General features: G+C 38.8%; 1 protein-coding gene across 1 annotated transcript in view; it reads right to left on the reverse strand.

Moving 5' to 3' along the window:
• The window catches only part of ITGA8 (integrin subunit alpha 8), a 174,045-nt gene that overhangs the window by 34,145 nt on the left and 118,159 nt on the right, over window positions 1–21,741 (reverse strand). The window contains exons 24-27 of the mRNA XM_048838037.2: window positions 20,493–20,598; window positions 17,856–18,014; window positions 10,150–10,275; window positions 5,903–6,016 (exon numbers count right to left, since the gene is read on the reverse strand). Coding sequence (XP_048693994.2) covers window positions 5,903–6,016; window positions 10,150–10,275; window positions 17,856–18,014; window positions 20,493–20,598 — 505 coding nt within the window. The remainder of the gene's footprint in view (window positions 1–5,902; window positions 6,017–10,149; window positions 10,276–17,855; window positions 18,015–20,492; window positions 20,599–21,741) is intronic.

The raw sequence follows: 21,741 nt of genomic DNA on the forward strand, positions 1-21,741 counted from the left end.
AGATCATCATCTCTTCATTTATATTACAATACAGCATAGGGCTCATGTGTTAATATTACCTCTGCTCTTTTGTACTTGCAAATTGTACAATTAAATTTATAGAGTTTGTATAGAGTTACGTGTACAAAAAAGCAGAAATAATAACATTAACACACAAGTCATACATTGTGTTGTATTATAAATGAGGAGGTCATGATCTGTACAAAGAATATACTGTACCTACCAATACAGAACAATGACTGTGGAATTCAGCCTTACCCTGGTACGCTGTTTCTTGTTTAGAAATAGCTCCAGAGACCATACCAATTCCCTCGGTCTATAGTTTAATCCTAAAGATTCATTGGAGGTTAGTCCTTAGATTTTAGCCTAGATAACATGTTCCAAGCTGCAATGTTTTGGGTGTATTTTTATTTACTTCTGGGATAGTCTTGGGAATTGGAAGTTTACAGGCTTTTCCAGAGCACAAGAGGCCCTTTTTAGGAAATTAATTGTGGCCTGTAGTCTTTTATGGCTGTGCCTGTATCACTGTTAATTGTAAAAGGGGCTCTGGAAAAGGAAACGGTTTTACGGGGAGAGGGAGAGTGGCAGCCTGCATCCTCTCATGCTATTTCCTTTTTTATTTCCCCTGTAGATAAGGGTGGATACAAAAGGCAGGGTATCTTTTTCTGGCAGCTTCTTAGACATGAGGTGAAGTACTAGATGCAACAACTCTCTCAGGACAGTGTTTGTTTTTAATCAGAAGAGGCTCCGGCTCCTTTAAGAGAATCTTTGTGAGCATTTATAAGGCTTGTAAGTTATCTTGGAGGAGAGGCAGAAGAAGGACACAGGTAAAACAGCTAAAGCTATCACAGACCATACAAAGTCTAGGTTGGAAGCATGGCTATGTATGGACAGAGGAGTGAGCAAAAGGCCTGTAAGTGACTCTTGCACACAACAGCAATCTCTGCACTCTGGAAAACACAGGGATGTCTCACTCCTGCTTCCCTTCCAAAAAGCAGGCAGGAAGGATGCAGGGCCATGACTCCAACTGCTCCTTTGCACCTGTTTGTGGAGCTCGGCCAACGTAAATGGATGGGTAGAGGGAAGGCACAATCTGCTCCATCCTAATGGATATAAGAGATTGCTCAACTCCCACAGGCAAGGATTACCACTGGGAGTCTATTCAGCATACCTATATAGGTGGCCCGGCGTGGTTTCACACTGCACCTTATGGAGGGGGTAATACACATTTTCTTTACCTTTAATGCTCTATGGTACTTTATCAACAGGTTGTTTTTCCCTTTTCCAGGGGCAATTTGTAAAATGTGCACCTTTATTTTGTCTTTCATAGATTTTAAGACTATAAGTTATCATCAGATCATCAAGTCTCACTTCCTGTATAAAACAGGGCATAGAATTTCATCCACTTACCTCTGTATGAGCTCAATAACTTGGGTTTGACTAAAGCTTATCCTCTAGAAAGACATTCAGTCTGGATCTGAAGAATTGAAGAGATGGAGAATCCACCAATGCCCTTAGTAGACTTCCAATTGCTAATCACTCTCACTTTAAAATGTGTGCCTTATATCTTAGGCTTTAACTTCCAGCCATTGACTCTTGTTGTAAACAAAGCCCTTTGCTGTGTTCACGAGATCAAGATTTGACCCTTAAGGAAATGGTCGAATTTCAGCTGCAGAATAACAAATCCAGAGGCTTTGTTCTATTCAGGTTCTTGTATCACACTCATCACTGTAGTACCTGAGTACTTTCCAGTAGTGCATTAAGCAATGCGACTAACATCCATCACAAGTTGTTTCTTCTCTGATTCTCTCCCTGGGGGAGAAGTGTGTGCAGTGGGACGTTTGTTTTGGTAGATGTGTTTCTTTGTTAGTTTTTAGTTGAGTCCAGAATGCCAGATGTGCTGTTCATAGTAAGGTAACTAACTTCTAGATTGCTTCTGGATAAAGGGGGAGGAAAAACTCTATGTGGTTGAATACTTGGGCTCTGCAGTGCTCAGGTGCCATGGTGACAGGCTCAGGTTAAGAACATTAGCTAAACAGGTAGGTTCTTAGTAAATATTATGGATGGGTGAACTGATTGAGTTGAACAAGTTGAATAAGGAGGAAAACCAAACTAGTGCCCAAAAATCAAATGGGATATCTTCTGAGGTTCAAAAAAACCCAAAAACAAACAAAAAAAACACCCCTGTGTAACTTTCGCATTATATCTATCTTCTTCTGGCTCTGCACTTCCACGTTCTGGAAACAGAAATGTCCATATACATCAAGAAAAACTGTTTTAATTGTATTTTCTGGGCAACATGAGCAGGAAGTACTGTAAATCTGGTGATGGAGCCTGTTCCCACAAGATCTCCAGCCCAGTTTTCCAGATTCAGGAGGTTAAGATAGTTGAGAGAAGCATCCAAACTTTTGAGGTTTTATCTGAACCAAAGCTTTCAATGTTTGCTCATCACTATGGGCAACATGAGCAGGAAGTACTGTAAATCTGGTGATGGAGCCTGTTCCCACAAGATCTCCAGCCCAGTTTTCCAGATTCAGGAGGTTAAGATAGTTGAGAGAAGCATCCAAACTTTTGAGGTTTTATCTGAACCAAAGCTTTCAATGTTTGCTCATCACTAATAAATGATTCACTAAATAAATCCAAAATGAGGGCCCTTAATCCCTCCTTATGAACTGATTTGTTTGTGTTTGCAAAATATGAACCTTTTTACAAGCACCTTATTTGAATTAAGGAAACTGAAAAACAGAGATAAAAATTGGTTAGGATCCCAAATCGTTAGGAGAAGGTAAGTGTACTTACAAATAAAAAAAAATTCAAATGAGGTCCTTTGTTACTGAATTGGGCTGACATCACTAACCCCAGAGCCAAGTAAGACATGCAACTGACTGCTCTGTTTTAGGTGTCAGTGGTGCCATTAACTGTGGCAGAAGAAACACAGAACCTGAACTTAGGTCTTGACAGGCAAAATTTCCTCTTGTTTAGATCTTTAAATGCCCACTGCTGACCAGTAAAATGTTGAGGGGTAAGGATGTGCAGAGTTATGTGCATTTGGCTCATTATTGATTTAGAACCCAGGACCATTAGGTATTGGACTGGTTTAAATTTGGTTGAATACCCTCCTATCTGCTCTCTAGTTCCTCCATGGAGGCCAGAAGAAAGAACATGTTGACAGGATCTTCTCTTATTCACTTCTGGTGATGGAAGAAAGAGGAGGTTAAAAGCTGAGGCTCTTCAAACTCCTGTCCTCACTGGGATATTTTCCTCCTCTCTTTCTGCTGGTCTTAGGTCCACTAGGCATTCCTGTTTCCATACTCACTGTGAACACAGGAGGGATGCTGAGGAATGATCTTTCTTTTTCTGCATTCCAAGTTGAAGGAGTGGGGGAGGGGATCCAGGTTAAATGTCCATGCAGAAGGAGGGGATAATGCATCAGCTGGCCTCATGGTAGGGTCTGGAGTTGTCCCTTAACAGCAGCAAAACACGAATTATAAATTTTCCCAGTACACCCAACTGTAGCAGATATTTATCCAAGTCCACAGTGCTGATAGGTTACTCAGAGGATTTTTCAGTTGATTATCCCAACCTTTTTATGTAGTCTCCAAGAAAAACAAATAACTGATACTAGTACTGTATGGACACATGTTTGGAAAGTCACAGGTTTCTATTGCATTTCAGATTTGCATATAGGACTTTCAGTGGTTTAGTTGGATGTTCAAAGAGAAGCCAATATTTTCTTCTACTTTAGATTATAATGGTCAAAGTTGAATAGTTTGTGCATACTTCTAGAATACAGAAACACACCTGCAGGAGGAGAACCTGCAAAGGACACCTTAGAAAATGCCAGCATTTCCATAACACTACTGGAGAAGTTAATGGTGGACAAGACTTGTTATTTCTGCCATTGTGGAGAAGACTCTGCTCTGCTTCCCCAGTTGAGGCATGGCATCAGTTAGCATGGATTGTTCCTGGCTCTAGCTTTTCCCTCAGGTCCATATCACATGCACAGGGTAGGGATGTTCCTTTGGGGGACAGCTCCCTCTGAGTATCAGTCACCCCAAAGTGGATGGGAGAAGCAGGGAGAAGGCAGGGCCGTGGCCTCTCTCAACTTCTGACTCTGTGCACTAGTTCATTCACCTGGCCTGTTGCAGAGAAGAGAATACATTGCACCATGCCAAAAACTAATGCAGCGTGTGCACACTCCCTCTGAGGTAGGGTGATGAGATCATAGAATCACAGACTATCAGGGTTGGAAGGGACCTCAGGAGGTCATCTAGTCCAACCCCCTGCTCAAAGCAGGACCAATCCCCAATTTTTGCCCCAGATCCCAAATGGCCCCCTCAAGGATTGAACTCACAACCCTGGGTTTAGCAGGCCAATGCTCAAACCACTGAACTATCCCTCCCCCGCCCCCCTTGTTTTTTTTGACAATGTTGACAGAGGGGATTTGCATCCTAAGGATCAATCTCTCTGAGAGTTCTGCACTGTCCCCTATATTCACAGTTATGGCTGAATGCTACAATTCAGCTCTACATGCAGATGTAACATGTGGGTCTAATACCTAAACCATGACAATACTGACAGGTGAACAAGTAACTTTTAATTTTTAAACTGCATACAGAGCATTTATCATCAGCTATATAGCTCTGAGACATATGAGCATCAAGAAAACGGAGAAACATGCCCTCGCAGAGAATTCATACCAGTTATAAAATAAAGCCACAGGTAAGTCAAGTCATCTGGGAGAATCAACAGAAGCCTATGAGCAGATATACTATGGAAAGTCAAGGTAAGATGGTGTCAAAGTTCCTTCCCCACTCTGAACTCTAGGGTACAGATGCGGGGACCCGCGTGAAAGACCCCCTAAGCTTATTCTTACCAGCTTAGGTTAAAAACTTCCCCAAGGTACAAACTTTGCCTTGTCCTTGAACCCTATGCTGCCACCACCAATTGTGTTAAATAAAGAACAGGGAAAGAGTCCACTTGGACACGTCTTCCCACAAAACATCCCCCAAGCCCTACACCCCCTTTCTTGGGGAAGGCTTGATAAAAATCCTCACCAATTTGTACAGGTGAACACAGACCCAAACCCTTGGATCTTAAGGACAATGAAAAATCAATCAGGTTCTTAAAAGAAGAATTTTAATTAAAGAAAAGGTAAAAGAATCACCTCTGTAAAATCAGGATGGGAAATACCTTACAGGGTAATCAGATTCAAAACATAGAGAATCCCTCTAGGCAAAACCTTAAGTTACAAAAAGACATAAAAACAGGAATATACATTCCATCCAGCACAACTTATTTTACCAGCCATTAAACAAATCTAACGCATTTCTAGTTAGATTACTTACTAACTAACAGAAGTTCTGAGACTGCATTCCTGATCTGTTCCCAGCAAAAGCATCACCCAGACAGACAGACCCTTTGTTTCCCCCCCTCCAGCTTTGAAAATATCTTGTCTCCTCATTGGTCATTTTGGTCAGGTGCCAGCGAGGTGATCTTAGCTTCTTAACCCTTTACAGGTGAAAGGGTTTTGCCTCTGGTCAGGAGGGATTTTATAGCACTGTATACAGAAAGGTGGTTACCCTTCCCTTTATTTTTATGACAGATGGGGATCAAGATCAACATGGAATATGCAGTAAAAACTGGCAAAGTAAAATTGAAATGGACACAATATTCAGAGGAGGGAGAAATTAGCAGTATGTGTGTGACATAAGCATGAAGCAGAGAGATTTACCCCAAAACAAAGTGATGACAATAAGATTCACAAGTTAAGATCATAATATATATATACACACACATATATAAACATACATATAGACACACTATATATATCTATCTTTAAATAAACAGACAAATAAAATGGGCTTTTTTGTGTGTAAAGAGTTTCACAAATTTACATTACCTGTAGGAAAGTTTGGGCCCATAACCGAGATCTGATTTTTAGTGTTGCACTCTTTCCTCTTTCTAGCTGTCCCACCGTACACGAGATTATTAAACACTTCACGTTTGTACAGTTCTGTATAAAAGTAAAATGAAATTATAACACTGCTTTTGTAACAAGGCTAATGTGAGAATACACACACTTAATTATACACAGATTTAATTTCCCTCAACTGCTCTAAATTGAAAAAACAATAAACTATCTTAATGTATTAAATATCATGCATCTTCAAGAATTTAATCTAATACAAATGTACAACAAAAGATATCTGAAGTGCCTTTGTGAGAAATGAATAATCACAATGGGGCTTCTTCTAAGTTACCTATGAATACAACCCTTTACATATGTTAGTGATGACAAAGCTAATAGCATTCACCAGTCTGGTTTGAAGAATTCTTAAAAAGTCCAACTGTTTAACAAAATCTTGTTTATTCCTCTTTCCCCTTTCCGTCCCTCCAGCCAGTTCCTTGTCTCTTCTCTGACTCCCAAACTCCATATTTACACTCTCAAAACTTCCCCTCCTTCTCTGATACTCCTAATTTTCCTGGTGAAATTTATATTGCAAAGCCAGCATGTTTGCTGAGCTTCATTAGCTGCTCTATTTGAACCTTATGTTCTGTGAAGCTTTCCTGGTGAGCAGTGATCCCGGATGGGGAAAGACCAGAAAACACACAACTGAATACAACAGCCAATTGGCCCTAGCCAAGACGGCTGGAGTCTAGAATGGAAATGTTACCAGCCAAGGTAAGGAGCTGGTTGGAACTCATAGACAGGGACAAAGAATTGGAGAAGGGAATCTACTGGGGAAATCACAGAAAAAGATAGAGCTGTACTGGACAAGTGGAATGGAAGGCAGCTCACAGGGAGAGGGAACTAAAAGCCAAGGGACTGTTGGAGGTCAGAGAGAGTGTTTGGGGTATTTATTCAAATAGATCTAAACCTAAGGGCAGGTCTACAGAGTATTTTGGACCGTGCGGAGCAAGCTTTCCAGCCTGCGTTGACAGACTTGGGCTAGCAGGGCTCGGACTAGCACTCTAAAAATAGCGGTATAGACAGCACTTGGAAGTTGCTGCTTGGGCTGGAGCTCAGGCTCTGAAGCCTAGGGAGGAGGATGGGTCCAAAATGCTATGCAGATGTACCCGAAAGGGTTTGGACTCAGTTCAGGGGAAAGGCTGATATTTTGACTAGTCCATTTTCTTTATAATCCAATTTGCCCCTCGCTGCTACATACTTTACTCACAATGGCGATGCCAAGTGGTTCTGATCGTCTTGAAGCAAAGGTATCACCTCTACAGACACAGCACTTCATTAGTGCTATAATGTACTTTCTGTAAGAATATCCTCTTTCAGAGACCATACGCTGATAGAACTGGGTAACTACCTTCGTGAATAGGGTGCTAATATATTTTATTATGTCTGAACATATTCCAGAAAGAGTCATGCCTAACTATAGTGCTACACCAGTATAACCAGCATAACAATACTCCCCATAAATCTCTATCTCATTACATCTAAAGTAGAGGCTGTGTGCTTTCTCTCTACTTTCCACATCCTCAGAAGAGACTCATGCTATAAGCCTTGTTTACAGGACCTATTGTAGAGGATATACATAGTTAATTCTTCCTATTCAGTCATTCTCTAACCAGCTTTATTTAACCTTTCATCTGTTTTCTTTTTAATTTATAATTACAGAGGACAAAAACACATATTAACAAAATATGGTTGGATATTAGGAAAAACTTTTTCACTAGGAGGGTGGTGAAGTACTGGAATGGGTTACCTAGGGAGGTGGTGGAATCTCCATCCTTAGCGGTTTTTAAGCTCAGGGTTGACAAAGCCCTGGCTGGGATGATTTAGTTGGGGATTCGTCCTGCTTTGATCAGGGGGTTGGACTAGATGACCTCCTGAGGTCTCTTCCAACCCTGATATTCTAGGATTCTAAATCATTACTGTGCAAAAAGCCTGATTTTGGCTGAAAGTTGAAGACCTGAGCACACATTCCTATTTTTCTTAGGAATGTATTTAGCCCTTTATAGTCTTCACTACATGGAAACCATGAGAGGTAAAAAGGAAAGAAACCAAATGTTTAGCAAACAGGACAGACAGGACAGGATTAGAGCTAGTTGGAAAATGCTTCTCCCCCTGTAAAAAAATGACTTTTCATCAAAAACTGAAAACCAAACAAATTTTGGGGCTGAAAATTAAAAATGTTCAGTTTTCATCCAAAAAGTGTTTGATATTCAGATGAAAAGTCAAAATTTTCTGTGGAAAACAGACACTTTCCATGAATATTTTAAATTTAATTAAAAATTCAATTTGTCAGCAAAAACAATTTTCATGGAAAGGTTTTAACCAGTCCTGAACATAGTACTCAGTCAAATGGGCTAATGGCAAAAATCAGCATCATCTAACAAACAACACATTGGCTTGCTTTTCTAGCCTAAAAACACACATGACAAGCGAGAGACTACCAAACATTTCTATATGCTGCATATGCCACCTTCCTAAGCATCTGGCTAATGCTACTGTGAGAGAGAGAATCCTGGACTAGTTGGACTGCTAGTCTGATCCAGACTGGGACGTCCTATGTTTCTGTGAAATCAATCTAATATTGTCTGTCTGGATCAAGCTGCTGAAAAACCCCTGGTTCTTCTTATTTTAAAGTACATAATAAGATGCAAAGACTGTACATACTTATAAATTTTGTTAACCATTCACAGTTGCTGAAGTCTTTTCTATGTTGGTAACATAAGAGAGTAGTTACAGAGGAATATAACTGATAATTAAGGCATTACTGAGAAATGGATTAAAAGTTTTGTGGTACTGAATGGTCTGTCTTCCAAAGGCTAGGTTTTTTTGTCGTCTTGCTAGAATCAGAATTATTTCCAAAGTGTGACGTTGTTGGTCTTTCTGGTGACGGAAGAATTATGCAGGACACAACAACCATAGGTATATGAAATCAGTACTTCTGTGATTCTATTTTTAAATTAAAATAAGTCATTAATTAACTTCAGCTTTGGGCTCCCCCCATTTAAAAAATAGTCAAATTCCATTTTCAGACATAATGTAAAGACATTTTTTGTTACTTTACAAGCAGAGCTTAGGCCTACAGAGTTCTTTTTTTTCCTGACTATTTGTGACAATTTCTGGTGATAGTGAGAAGCTCAAACATATGGTGACAGTGAACCGTTTAACAGGAGACTGGACAGCAGGGGTTAATAAAACTCGGGTTGGGGTTAATAAAAATAAATGGAAATGATGGCCACAAGAATCCCAGGTTTTGGCCTCAGGGTCACCGATTTAGAAATACAGCCTCCAGGCAAAAGGACCTGGTAATTGTGATGCTTAAATACTCTAAAACGTGGAGCACTCAATGTATGAACAACAAAAACCAGACTGACAGCACGTTATCGTCCAGATGTTCATGTCCCAGAAGGCTTTGAGACTGATACTCAGAGCTATGTTGCTACACTGGGTGAGAGGTCTTTGCTGTTGCCAACATTTTACAGACCCTACGTTTTTGATTGGTCAGATATTTACCCATGAAAACTAAAAAAAAACTGGTAAATTATACCGGAACTATTTTGATGGCTTGTGATACTTTAAAGAACAAAATACTTGACATTTCTTGAAGCCAGAGAATGTCTTGAGTATTTATTGAATGAATATTTGCACTTGACAATATTATGGGACAACGCTGTTATTTTTGGTACATTTCAGTAGCTGAGTTTAAGAATTTTATGAAAATGTTAAAGCCCTGTGAAGAAAATATATGCATAGATTTTAAAAGTGTTACTATGTTTCATTATTTTAGGCCATGATCTGGTGAAAGACCCCAGTGAGTGGGTGGAGGCATGTGTGTGTGCAATCCATGAGCCTCTCTACTTTCACAGAGAGGCCACTTGAGGCAATGCATTGGTAGAGAGGTCTGCATTTGTGGACCGAACTGCAGTACTGAGTCCTTAGACTGTAAGATCGTTGGGTAAAGGATCTGTCACAATTTGTCTGTAAAGTACCAAGAAAATCAATGGTGCAGTATATAATGCATAGTTAAGACAAGAGATTTAAAAATCAGTTGTTCCATCATTTACTTGTCACTTAGAACAGTAGGAAGTTAAAAGTCTGTAAAGAGAATATGACAAAACCAACAGTCACATTGTATAGCTTGCGCATATAGTCCTAGCACTATATATTTCAAATTAGCTCACCAGTATTTTTGCGTAGCTCTTCCTTCGAGGTTCTACCATGGTGACATCCCTCCGCCCAATATAGTGAGGAATAGTGGAGTTATGCAAAAAAGCAGTGAGTTCCGGGGTGTCCTGTGGAATAGCAAACTGGAAAAAGAAAGACAGTGAACTGTAATAATATACCATACAGTTACTCTAACAGGTATGTTGCCTTCTCAGGGAGCTTGAACTTTATACTGACTTGTTTTTTTTATAAATTTAATAGCACTACCATGAGACTAGATACCACTTTCTTCAACTAGCAGCTTGATTTGTAATAGCACAGAAGGATGGTGTCCAGCAATATGCATTGCACTAGATAATTTTTTTTCCTAATCCTCATTCTTTACTGGAGCCAATTTCATTGCTGTACTTGTTTTTGCTAGACTCCCGGGCCCAGGTTCTGATCTCTGTTACAGTGTAAATTCAAAGTCACTCCCACTGAATTTAGTCATTAATAGAGATCAGAATCTGGCTCTAGGAATATAATGGTTTTGCCAGCATCCAAAAAGATCTGCATCCTACTATCCTCATTTTTGGTGGTTGTTTCTGGAAGATTAATTATTATAACAAAAATTCTCCAACTTAGTAAAAACTCCAACTGATTTGTCTTTAAACTTTGTGTGAATATTCACAAACAGAAAATTTAAGAGACAGAAATCTCAGAGACAAAGTCTATTTTTATTGTTTGTAGTTTTGTGTTTAGATGATATAGAAGGCACTTAGTGTCTTCCTTTGTCTTTCTTGAAGCTTCCAGAGAAACAAAAGGGATCCTAATTTTTCAGGAAGGAGAGATAAATTCTCTAATTTAGCACAGTTTTATCAAGTCAAGCTGCAATGAAATATATGATGAAGTTTGTGATCTGACCTCAGCAGGAATTCACATAAATACGTCCAAAACAATTCCTTAAGGGCCTCAGATTAAAGGAATGTATAGGCTGGTACGCATTTAAACTCTGAAGCACAAAACTTGCATTTATTTTAAACAAATTCCTAAAAGAAGTATTTGCAGTTATCAGAATTTTTTTTAGTATAAAAGGTAAACACAGACATAAATACACACATAACCCCTTCCGTACGCTATTCCTGTATAGTACTATATTTCTACCATTTGTCTGATTTAATGTATGAGGGTCAGGACAGTTTACTTCTTAACATCCCACAGAGTGGAAGAATAGTATAATTAACTGCTGGAAAAGTCGTTAATCAGAAATGAAATTCTTTTACTTAAATTAATTTTTTTCTCTGCAGTAAGGAAATATTTAAGCAGATAGTAAATCTCTCTCATTCTCTCTCAGTGAGGTAACACATGGGTGTTATTTATTTCCAAGATTCTTTCATCAGTACATGTAGGGCCCCTTAATGATGACAAATTAAAAGGAATACACTGTAATAAACTGAAACTTATCTTTGGAAGAAGCCATCAATATATGATCACAGATTATATATAAAGGTAGAGTTGGTCAAATAACAGATTAAAAAAATTGTGAATATTTCACAGAGTATAGGGTTTTGGCAACAGGGACATTCAGTTACTGCAAAAATCTAAAGCTAGTCTCTATGATTCAGCTGAAAACTTGTTCTTAGTCTTGAGTACAGATATTTTATGTTAAATACATGTATTCTATCCACTAGAATAGTTGGGTGACCAGTTTGGTAGCTGGAATCCCAATCAAAGGATTCCAAGGGTGGATAGGTCATGAATAAAGCTTGTTGGGAAATTTTTGATGAAGCGATTTTTTGTCTAAAAATACCAAATTTTCAAAACCAAACTGTTTTCTGGAATGTGACAGTTTCAATGACATTTTAGTCAGGATGTGTTTTTACCCCCAGCACCCATGCTCAAAGACAAAATACACTAAATAGATTACAAGGCTAATATATACAAATAAGTAATGTTGTATATGTTCTATACAGGGTTAAAAGTTTGTGGAGGTTTCAGCTCTCCTTATTCCAAAGTATTACAACCCACACTCTCACATGTTTAAGAAATGTATCCACATACAATTCTCAAACATCTCCAGCAGTTCCCTCTTCACATCAGGAAGCAATTCAAAATTACCCTCCTGTAGCAAGATTCTCTCCAGAGTGAAAAGTCTTCTGGCTTTTTTGTAGCACCAGTCAACCACAGCCTATCCTCTATGGGGAGATACCTGGGTGGCAACTCCAGCTCCAAAAGCTGGCAGTGCTGGCATGGGACGGACATGGCTAGGCTAAACCCTGATTCAGTGTATTCCTATTGCAGCTTCAGTTTGTATGGCTTTCACTGGAGACTAAAACTGCGCTAGACAGGCAGAACCACCTGGGAATGATAGATGTGGAAGTAGCTCCTGTTCTACCTCGGGAGTTGAATCTCTCCAGTGGCCCACGGGGCCAGGTTAGTATAAGGAGATAAAACTGTATTCTCCTGGAGTCGGGAGAGGGGGTGAGTTTGGCCCTTTGTTTCTAAAGCTTTTCATGCACTTGCTCCTATCTCATGGACCATACCTTTCTCTAAGCCATTTGATGGTCCCTACATTTGTCTAGTTTTGGCCTTCTTGGCCCCTCCACACGCCTCCTCCTCTGGTAGGTATGCTGGTAGGTATGCATGAAACAGAAAGGTCAAAAGCATTTTAGGCTGGAAATTTCAAAGGAGCCTACGGGAATTAGGTGTCCAAATCCCATTAACTCCAGTGGAAGTTAGACATCTAAATTAGGCATAAAATGCCCTTCGGTGAAGTCTCAGCCTTAGTCAACATACAATCTGTCCTGGAAATTGAAGCCTTTCCCCCACCAGCATCTGTTCCTGTTTGCTGTAAGTAGTAACATATGATGATAGTATTTATTTAACACTATTAATTTGAAACAAAGCAGTTATCATTCTGTTTATGATGCTTTTGTAAAGTTAAAATATAGAAAGGCTATTTTAAATTTGTGGTATAATATGCTGAGCATCTAAACCCTTATTTAGTCTTGTTACTCATTTTGATGCTTCCATTGCCATGATCAAATTCCACACAAAACAGAGATATGACATCACAACCCTCATTGCCAGCCAGTCTCATTTACGTAACAGAAGTAGCCATTATCAAAATAAGATAGTAATGAGGAAAAGAAAATAGGAAGGTGAAAAAAACAGTAATTTTCTGTTTATGTTAAAAAATAAAAATAAAAAATGTCACTACAGCCTGAAGCATGCTTTTGCCTATGAACTCCTCTCAAACCTGACTATAATGCTCCCAGTGCAGCTTCTTAAATCAAATTATAATTGAGAAGTCTTCTTGAACACAGTGGCTGTGTGGGAAGAAAGATATGGCATTTCTCTTTGTATGTCAGCTGCCTGCTCTCACCAGTGGTTTTTGAGCTGTTGAACTTCAGAGGAAAATGTAGCATTTCTCCCTTATCCTGATCTCTAGAACTGGGTAAAAAATTTTGTCTGAAATTTTTGGGGATGGGGACGGGGGAGGAAAGGGGTGAAAAGTGCAGATTCAGCAACACCAAAACATTCTGCAAATTCATGTTGGTTTCACTGAATAGTTCATGTTGACAAAAAGCCAACCAGCCAACAAGAAAATATTCAGAAAAAGAAACACTTCGTTTCAACATTTTCAAAACAAACTGTTTTGATTTTTCTGTTCAAAATAAGTTCCTTCAAATAAAAACAGTTTAAAATGCTCTAAATTGAACCAAAATATTTAGTTCAAACCAAAACTGAAATGTTTGGGTTGAACAAATCTTTTGATTTTTTGGTATTCTTAGCAAGCCTAAAAGTTTGTTGTTAGTACAACTTTACTCATCATTTTCAAGAGTAGTCTGTTTAAGCTGCTTCTGGAATACACAGCAGCACTAGCGAGACTGAAGCTGAAATGTACCAGTGAAAAAGTAGTCCTTGTCTACACTGAGGATTTCAGCCCCCAGTGGCCTGCTATTAATGTAGCTGCCCTTGTGTAGATTAGACTCTGAAATCCCGGTTTATACAGATCTGTAATAGGTTTTGCATGTGGACCTCTGTTTCTCCCACAAGATCTTTAACAACTTACTCTCTACTGGCTACACACAAGAAGTGTTCACCCCAAGAAGTGTCTGGAATCAGTAATGTTTAATAAATTAGCTATCTTGTTTCTCATGGCATAATATGTAGAACTGGAGAGTTTTGCTAAATCTTCTGACTTTAAACCAAACCCAGCTCCTTTTGGGGGATCTGCCATAAGAAATGTGGATCTTAAAATACACACTTCTCGAGAATGACAGATCAATGCTTTTGTGAAATGGTTGCTACTAGGCCTTTACATACATAGGTTTATCCCAAACTCCAAGATCTGCATAGCTGCTATGAATAGAGAATCAGATCCATAGGAAGGAAAATAATTTGGATGCATCACATTAATTAACAATAATGCAGAATAGAAAACCAGTTGGTCCTTTTTTTTGTGCCAGTGCCATTGAAATAATTTGAGAAGCATTTCATTGTAAAAATGACTAACAAGAGACAAGTGAAAGGTTATACTGATAAATGCGTCATAGTGCTGACAAAGCAAAAGCTTCTACCAAGTTATAAAATAATAATATACTGTATGAATCCTTTCATCAGCCATTCATACCTAGTACCTCCCATTAGTGTGTTACATTCCATTCAGCACCGCACTCAGCAATTAAATTTTATAGCACAGTCAGAAACAATAGATATTTGTTGAAATATTAAAAACCATGAGCACTTAAAAGCAGCTATAAAAACAGACTCCTAATGTGACTACATGGAGATAGAGTTTATCATTTTAGGTAATGTGTGAATTCACATACTATACAATTTAAAGTACATGAATATACAATGTAAAAAAAATCTCCATGCATGCCAGCTAAAAGCAAACCATTAGAGTTGAAATATAAATAACAAAGCAGGCAATTTGTTAAAAAATGGCAAGCAACTGTGGTGTAGTTAATAGTAGTGAAAACAATCACTAGGGTCTGATAAGAAAATAGTGTATTTAAAATGGACCAAATTCTAAGGTTTTTAATTCAGGGAAATTTGAGCTGACTTCTGTGGGAGTATGGGTGAAGACTTGGTAAAAATTTAATGCCAGATTATTATGGTTGACTGCTGGATATGAGTGCAAGATGTGTCTGTGTGTGCAAGAAGCCTTCCTCAGGGGCCATTTGTGCCCCAGTACCCGGGCTGGTTAGTATTAGTATTTCACTAGTGTCTAGGAATCCCAGCCCTAAGACCCCATTGTGCTAGGTGCTGTACAAAGACTGAATAGAAAGGATGATGCCTGCCCCAAAATGCTTACAATCTAAACCCCCAGTTCTTTTGCTCACCTGAGCACAAGATCTTCATGGGACTAGCAATGTTGGCCACGCCAAAGGAGCCTGGGAAGGACGTGGAGTAATAGATTCCCTCCATCTCCACCAGCCATAGAGGGAAAGTGTTCTAAAGCCCTTTAAAAGGGGGTGGCGGTAGCTGCCACAGTTGTCACTCTTTGCCTGTCCATCAGGCAGCTCTGGGATGTTGGTGCCTTGCACCTTAAAGGCACCTTTCAGTGAGGACCTCAGGTTTTATCTCAGAGTTGCTCTCTGTACTTATAATACACCAATAATTCTGAATGAAATTGGCAAGTATTATGAGATGTATTGCAGGTTATTTATTTATACTGTCCCAATAATTGCTAACTGCAGTAAAGTCATACCCGATATGATGTGTATTAAACAAGATTTCTAAGAAAAGCATGTCCATAAACTATGCCATACACAAACTAAATATTAAGTCTAAGAAATGGACAGAAAGCTTCTTCAAATTAACCTTACTAAGGAAATAAATGTTATAACAAGTATAGTACAATACAGAATACTTATTCTGTAGATTTTTATTTCGGGAACTCAATTGGTTTTTTCAAATTTTGTGCAGTAGTGATGTGCAACTTTGAGTCTTTGTTCTGCTAAATGATTCCAGCATTTGCAAGTAGAAGGGGAAGAATAAAAGATGAGAGAATTTTCATTTCTAGGGAAGAAACATTTGATCATCTTGTACAATATCAGTGATCTTATTTACGTGATGTTGAAACATAGCCCTTGTATAGCACCTTCCATTGGAGGATATCAAAACACTTTATTAAGCATAAAGAGAAATTTGTTAAGCCTCACAGCACTCCTCAGTGGGTATTATCCCTATTTTTCAGGTAACGTGACTGAGGCACACACTTGTCTTTTGACCATCAACATCAGGAAGAATATAGACAAGAATTCTCAGTCAACTGCTGACCAGCATCCGGGGCACCATAGTCCCAAAATCAGAGTGTAGTTTTTGATTACAAACAAATATGAACTTGCTGTTCAACAACTGCAGGAAACTAAAAGTGTCCATGATATAATCTTATCAATCTGACAAAAATGTCTTGAACTATGAGTGCACCCCATAGCTGAGAATGTACCTGGATAGCCAGGTAAGTTTACCAGAATTACAAGAAAACTCTATGGTAGCACTTTCATGTACAGATGGAATGAAATCCTACTCATTTGTTATTTAGCAGAACAAAAAGGCTAGGTGGAAATTGCAGGTAGGATAGTTCATGTATATTTTTTAAAAAGCTGGCAGTAAGAACGTGTGTGCCAGGCACAATTCTCTGAGCATTTTGCCTGAATGTTTTCTGACTTTCTGATTTACCCTTTATCTGCTTTTTCTCTTTTTAGATTGTAAACTCTTTGGGGACAGGCACTAGATCTTGCTACTGTACATTTCTGTATGACTAGTCAATTTGAGTTTCTATTGTAATATAAATTCCAATGAAGCCAATATAAGTATAATCAGAGTCAGACTCTAGTCTCTACAAAGTAGTCTTATTTCTATGTCTGCAATCAATAATAATCCGAATTAATTTAGAGAAGGAAAGTGTGCAGCTAGTAATCTTGACTAGTAGCTGATCATTTAATTTGATGCAGTTATGCTGAGTTAATCATGCATACACTTTTTAGCATTAGATTAGGATGCAGCAAAAATGCCAAAGTCTTATCAAACCAAAGAAAAATTGTATGATGATAGAGTCTTCAGTCCAAAAACTAAAAAGTGGTAGGGAGCTAATATTTTTCCATTGTTAACATTTTCATAAACTTGTGAAACTATGAACTTGAACCACAAAAGTCAGACTACTTGCATGTTATGAGATTCACTCAGAGTTTTGTCAGAAAGTGCATTGTGCATTAGATAAACAAACCAGTTTTATGTTGTATTAACCAGCTGTATGTAGAGATAAGCCAAACTGAGCACCTTGATATATGTGAGCATCTGCAAGTATCTCCCAAATATTGAGCTCTTGGGAGCTGGCATTTGCAAACTAATGGCACAAGAATTTACAGGGTCTCACGAGAGCTGCAAAATCCTGCATTGTCTATTTACAGCTGTAATAAAATTGCCCCTTAAAAACAGAGAGAGCAAAGTTCCCGATTGTAAAATCATCTTGTGTCTAATTCTTGGGGCTGCAACCTTGCAACTGAAACCAGAGTCCCTTGATAAAAAATAGGATAGAGATTTAACACACATCACAGTACAAAGCTTGTCAGGTTCTACACATTCTAAATAGCGACATTTTCCAAGTTAGGAAAATTATCTGGGTGCCATTGTGAACAGCTGAATGAAACCTTCAGCTCAGTGTGGCGTGGCAGTCCAAAAAAGCAAACAAAATGTAGACAAGGCTAAAAAACAGTAGCAAATATCCTACCTTTATTTGCAATATATTGATAGCAGAGCTTGTTTGACATTGCAATGGTCCACGTGTCTGAATATGAAGAACGTAAAGAAGAGACTCCTCCCGACTGGATGCAGGCCATCCAACATGGAGTAATGTTTCATTGATGGCACTCGGTCCAATATTGTACAGCTGTCAAATAAATAACAAAACTCATCAATGTACAACTTTCCAAGGCCAGGAACAACAACAACATCTATTTAGACCTTACAACACTTTTCAGCCAGAGATCTCAATGAGCCTTACAAAAGAGGTAAACATCATTATTCTCATTTTATAGGTGGGGAACCTGAAGCACAGAGAGGTGAAGTGATTTGCTCAGGGTCAGCCAGAAGGACATTAGCAGAGGTGGGAATAACACACAGGTTTCCTAGGTCCCGGTCAATATTAAGTGCTTAGTGGCTTTCTCACCTGTATTTTTACCTCTGATGCTAAGGTCTGCAATTGCCTACGAAGTGGGGATGAGAAAATAAAGTGCTAAATTCTGTCCTCATTTACAACAACGGCGTTACTGGAAATATATAGCTGTTGCATCAGTGTCAGAACCTAACCCCCTTTGAGGGAGCAGCAGTAGCTGTTTCATAATGAAGGCTCAATCTACTTCCTCATTATTAAAAACCCAGTTTTCAAACCTCTTCAAGCCAGCTTTCCCCAAAATCTTCCTGAAATCTAAGAGGTCACAGCACATCCCAGAAAAGAGTTTTTCTGGGAAGTTTGGTAAAAAAAGAAATCAGAAAAGAAATGATGCACTGAGAACCTTCTAATTTTTTTTTTCACATGAGCACATACTTTCACAAATGTGTGAGGGCAATTTTAAGTTTGGGTAGCTGGCGTAAATTGGGTCTGGTGTAAGAGTGGAATAGGCTGGATGCTTTGCTGTTCATTCTGAGACGTTTTAAAAGTTTTTTTTGTGAAGAAGGTGCACTGTTGGTTTCTGGGCTTTAACTGGAACCCAGTGACACACATTTTCAACCTTACTTCTTTTTCAGTGAAGTTTTTTATTTGTGACTAAACCATAGGGGATTCCTTATTAAATGGGACTACAAATGTGCTGAAAGTTACGTACATGTTTCAGTGCACTGCTGCATCAGAGCCCAAGTGGGGTAACATGAAGATCCTTATTACAAATTGTAGAAACACGTTAAGCTGTAAAATTATAACAAAACACTTTATTTTGTTCATAGGTTGATATCTCTGATTAATTTAACTTCAGTATTTGGCTTGCAAATTTTAACCATATAATTTTGTTTAAGTTTAGTGGTTCCTTCTCTGTTTCAAATTGCCTATCCTTTCCTGACTACTGGCTTGTGAATTGTAACCGTAAGTGAAGCACTTTTTGTTTCATCCCCTTGCAGAAGGTCATCTATCAAATTCAAAACACGGTCTGTATTCAGCCTAGTTCATTAAAAGTACTTGTTTTGAACATGAACCCCTTTTCTTTTTAATCAGCATATCTCCAGAAGAAAAAACACATGATGGAAAGACGTACACTTCAAAATATTAATACACAAAGCCTCCTTGTGTATACTTGTGAAGTTTTTTGTTGTTCTTTTGGAAGCTACACATCTTTCACTTGGAGAGCAGAGAACATGTTGTTGCATTTAAGTTGCTGTGATTTTTGGAGTTACTTACATTTTAAAGGCAACATATTTTATCAGTTTCATAGTTCTCATAGGGCCTGCTCAAAAACCCATTGAAGTCAATGGAAAAACTCAGCTTTCACTTTAATGTGCTTTGGATCTGGTCCACAGCTTCCTGGTTAGTATTTAGTAAACATCAAATGTTTTTAGAATTCCTTAATGACCAGGGACTAAATCCTGCCCTGGCATAAACTGGTGCCTCTCTCACTAAACCACAGGAGTTGTGCCTGGTTACTCCAGGACTGAATTTGGACGAACGTCTAGAGTAACAATATTTGCATTAAGAAAAGGAGTACTTGTGGCACCTTAGAGACTAACCAATTTATTTGAGCATGAGCTTTCGTGAGCTACAGCTCACTTCATCGGATGCATACCGTGGAAACTGCAGCAGACTTTATATATACACAGAGAATATGAAACAATACCTCCTCCCACCTCACTTTCCTGCTGGTAATAGCTTATCTAAAGTGATCATCAGGTGGGCCATTTCCAGCACAAATCCAGGTTTTCTCACCCTCCACCCCCCCACACAAATTCACTCTCCTGCTGCAGGAGAGTGAATTTGTGTGGGGGGGTGGAGGGTGAGAAAACCTGGATTTGTGCTGGAAATGGCCCTCCTGATGATCACTTTAGATAAGCTATTACCAGCAGGAAAGTGAGGTGGGAGGAGGTATTGTTTCATATTCTCTGTGTATATATAAAGTCTGCTGCAGTTTCCACGGTATGCATCCGATGAAGTGAGCTGTAGCTCACGAAAGCTCATGCTCAAATAAATTGGTTAGTCTCTAAGGTGCCACAAGTACTCCTTTTCTTTTTGCGAATACAGACTAACACGGCTGTTACTCTGAAACCTGTCAATATTTGCATTAAGACTTGTATCCAGCTCCAGATGATGACAATGACCAAACTCCAAATGAACTCAATGGAGCAGAATCAGACCTATAAGAAGCTAAATGCCTTCAAATTATACCTCATATATGTGTTCTACTAAAGGGCCGACATCCTCTTCTTTGGTGGGCTCATCTTTAGGCTCCCAGTTGTGAAGTGGCAAAACAATTTGTGGAGGATGAGACACACTGCAATATATAAAAAGGTTTAATATGTCACTTGCAGATTCATCTGCTATGTTATCATCAGATATACTACCTTTAACAAAGGTAAGACTACTTTATCCAGCTGAAACTACAAATACATTTTAGATGGGCTGAATGGTCACTAGAATTATGCTAGGTGAATTGGACAACACTTCCAAAAAGTGCAATAGACTCTTTAATGAGCACTAATGGTCAGTATCTCAGCCTTACATCTCATCTGAAGGATGGCACCCTCCAGCCACATGTTGCCCCCAACCATTAGAGGACTGATTCTCTTTTGACTTGGAGGAAAGAGTGCTATCTGTCTAGGTATTTATAGCATACTCCTCACTCTGCTCTCTGAAGGCATCACTCAATGCTATAAACTCAGGTTAGTGCTCTACACAAAAACTTCAGGCTTTTCTTCTCATCCTCATCCAGAGTTTCCAGAGTCTAGAATTTTACATTCTACTTCCTTTTTAAAGCCAATTTTATCTGTCTTAGGTACTTATTTGGCTTCCCTTCTTGTAGTATCAGAGTGCCTCACAATCTTCAATGTATTTATCCTTGCAACACCCTTGTGAGGTAAGGAAGTACTATTATTCCCATTTTAAGATATGCAACTTGCCTAGGGTCACAGAAAGTCTGTTGGGCAGCAAAGAATTGTATCCAGTGTGCCTCAGCTCTGGCTAGTGCCCTAAACACTGGATCATCTTCCTCTTTTTGGTTCAAAAACAGTAACATTCATCGCAATTATCCAAAATGTTAGAGCATCATACAATCAGTAAACAAGGGTTAAGAGAAAAGGACATAGTACATAATGAAACTAAGCACCTGGATCAGATGCTTTTCTACCTTCTTTGCATCTCCATCCCAAAGTAAATTAGAACTTCACAACTTTCTTCTAGCCTCCTATTTAATTCTCCTTCCTACCATCTCAGAAAAGGCTGAGTAGTGTTAATTCTTTTAAAATTCCTATCTAAATCACAAATACTATTTCCTGCAGCACCTGCAAGTTCCTTGGAGGCCTCCCATCCAGTCACTAACTTTAACCCAGTTTAGCCTATGAGATCTTAAACTGTCACAGCCCAAGATTCTCTTCTAGCTCATTATGTGAGTTCTGGTCAGTACATCCTGCAACGGACA

The sequence above is a fragment of the Caretta caretta genome, chromosome 2, assembly GCF_965140235.1.
Source record: "Caretta caretta isolate rCarCar2 chromosome 2, rCarCar1.hap1, whole genome shotgun sequence".
NCBI lineage: Eukaryota > Metazoa > Chordata > Testudines > Cheloniidae > Caretta > Caretta caretta.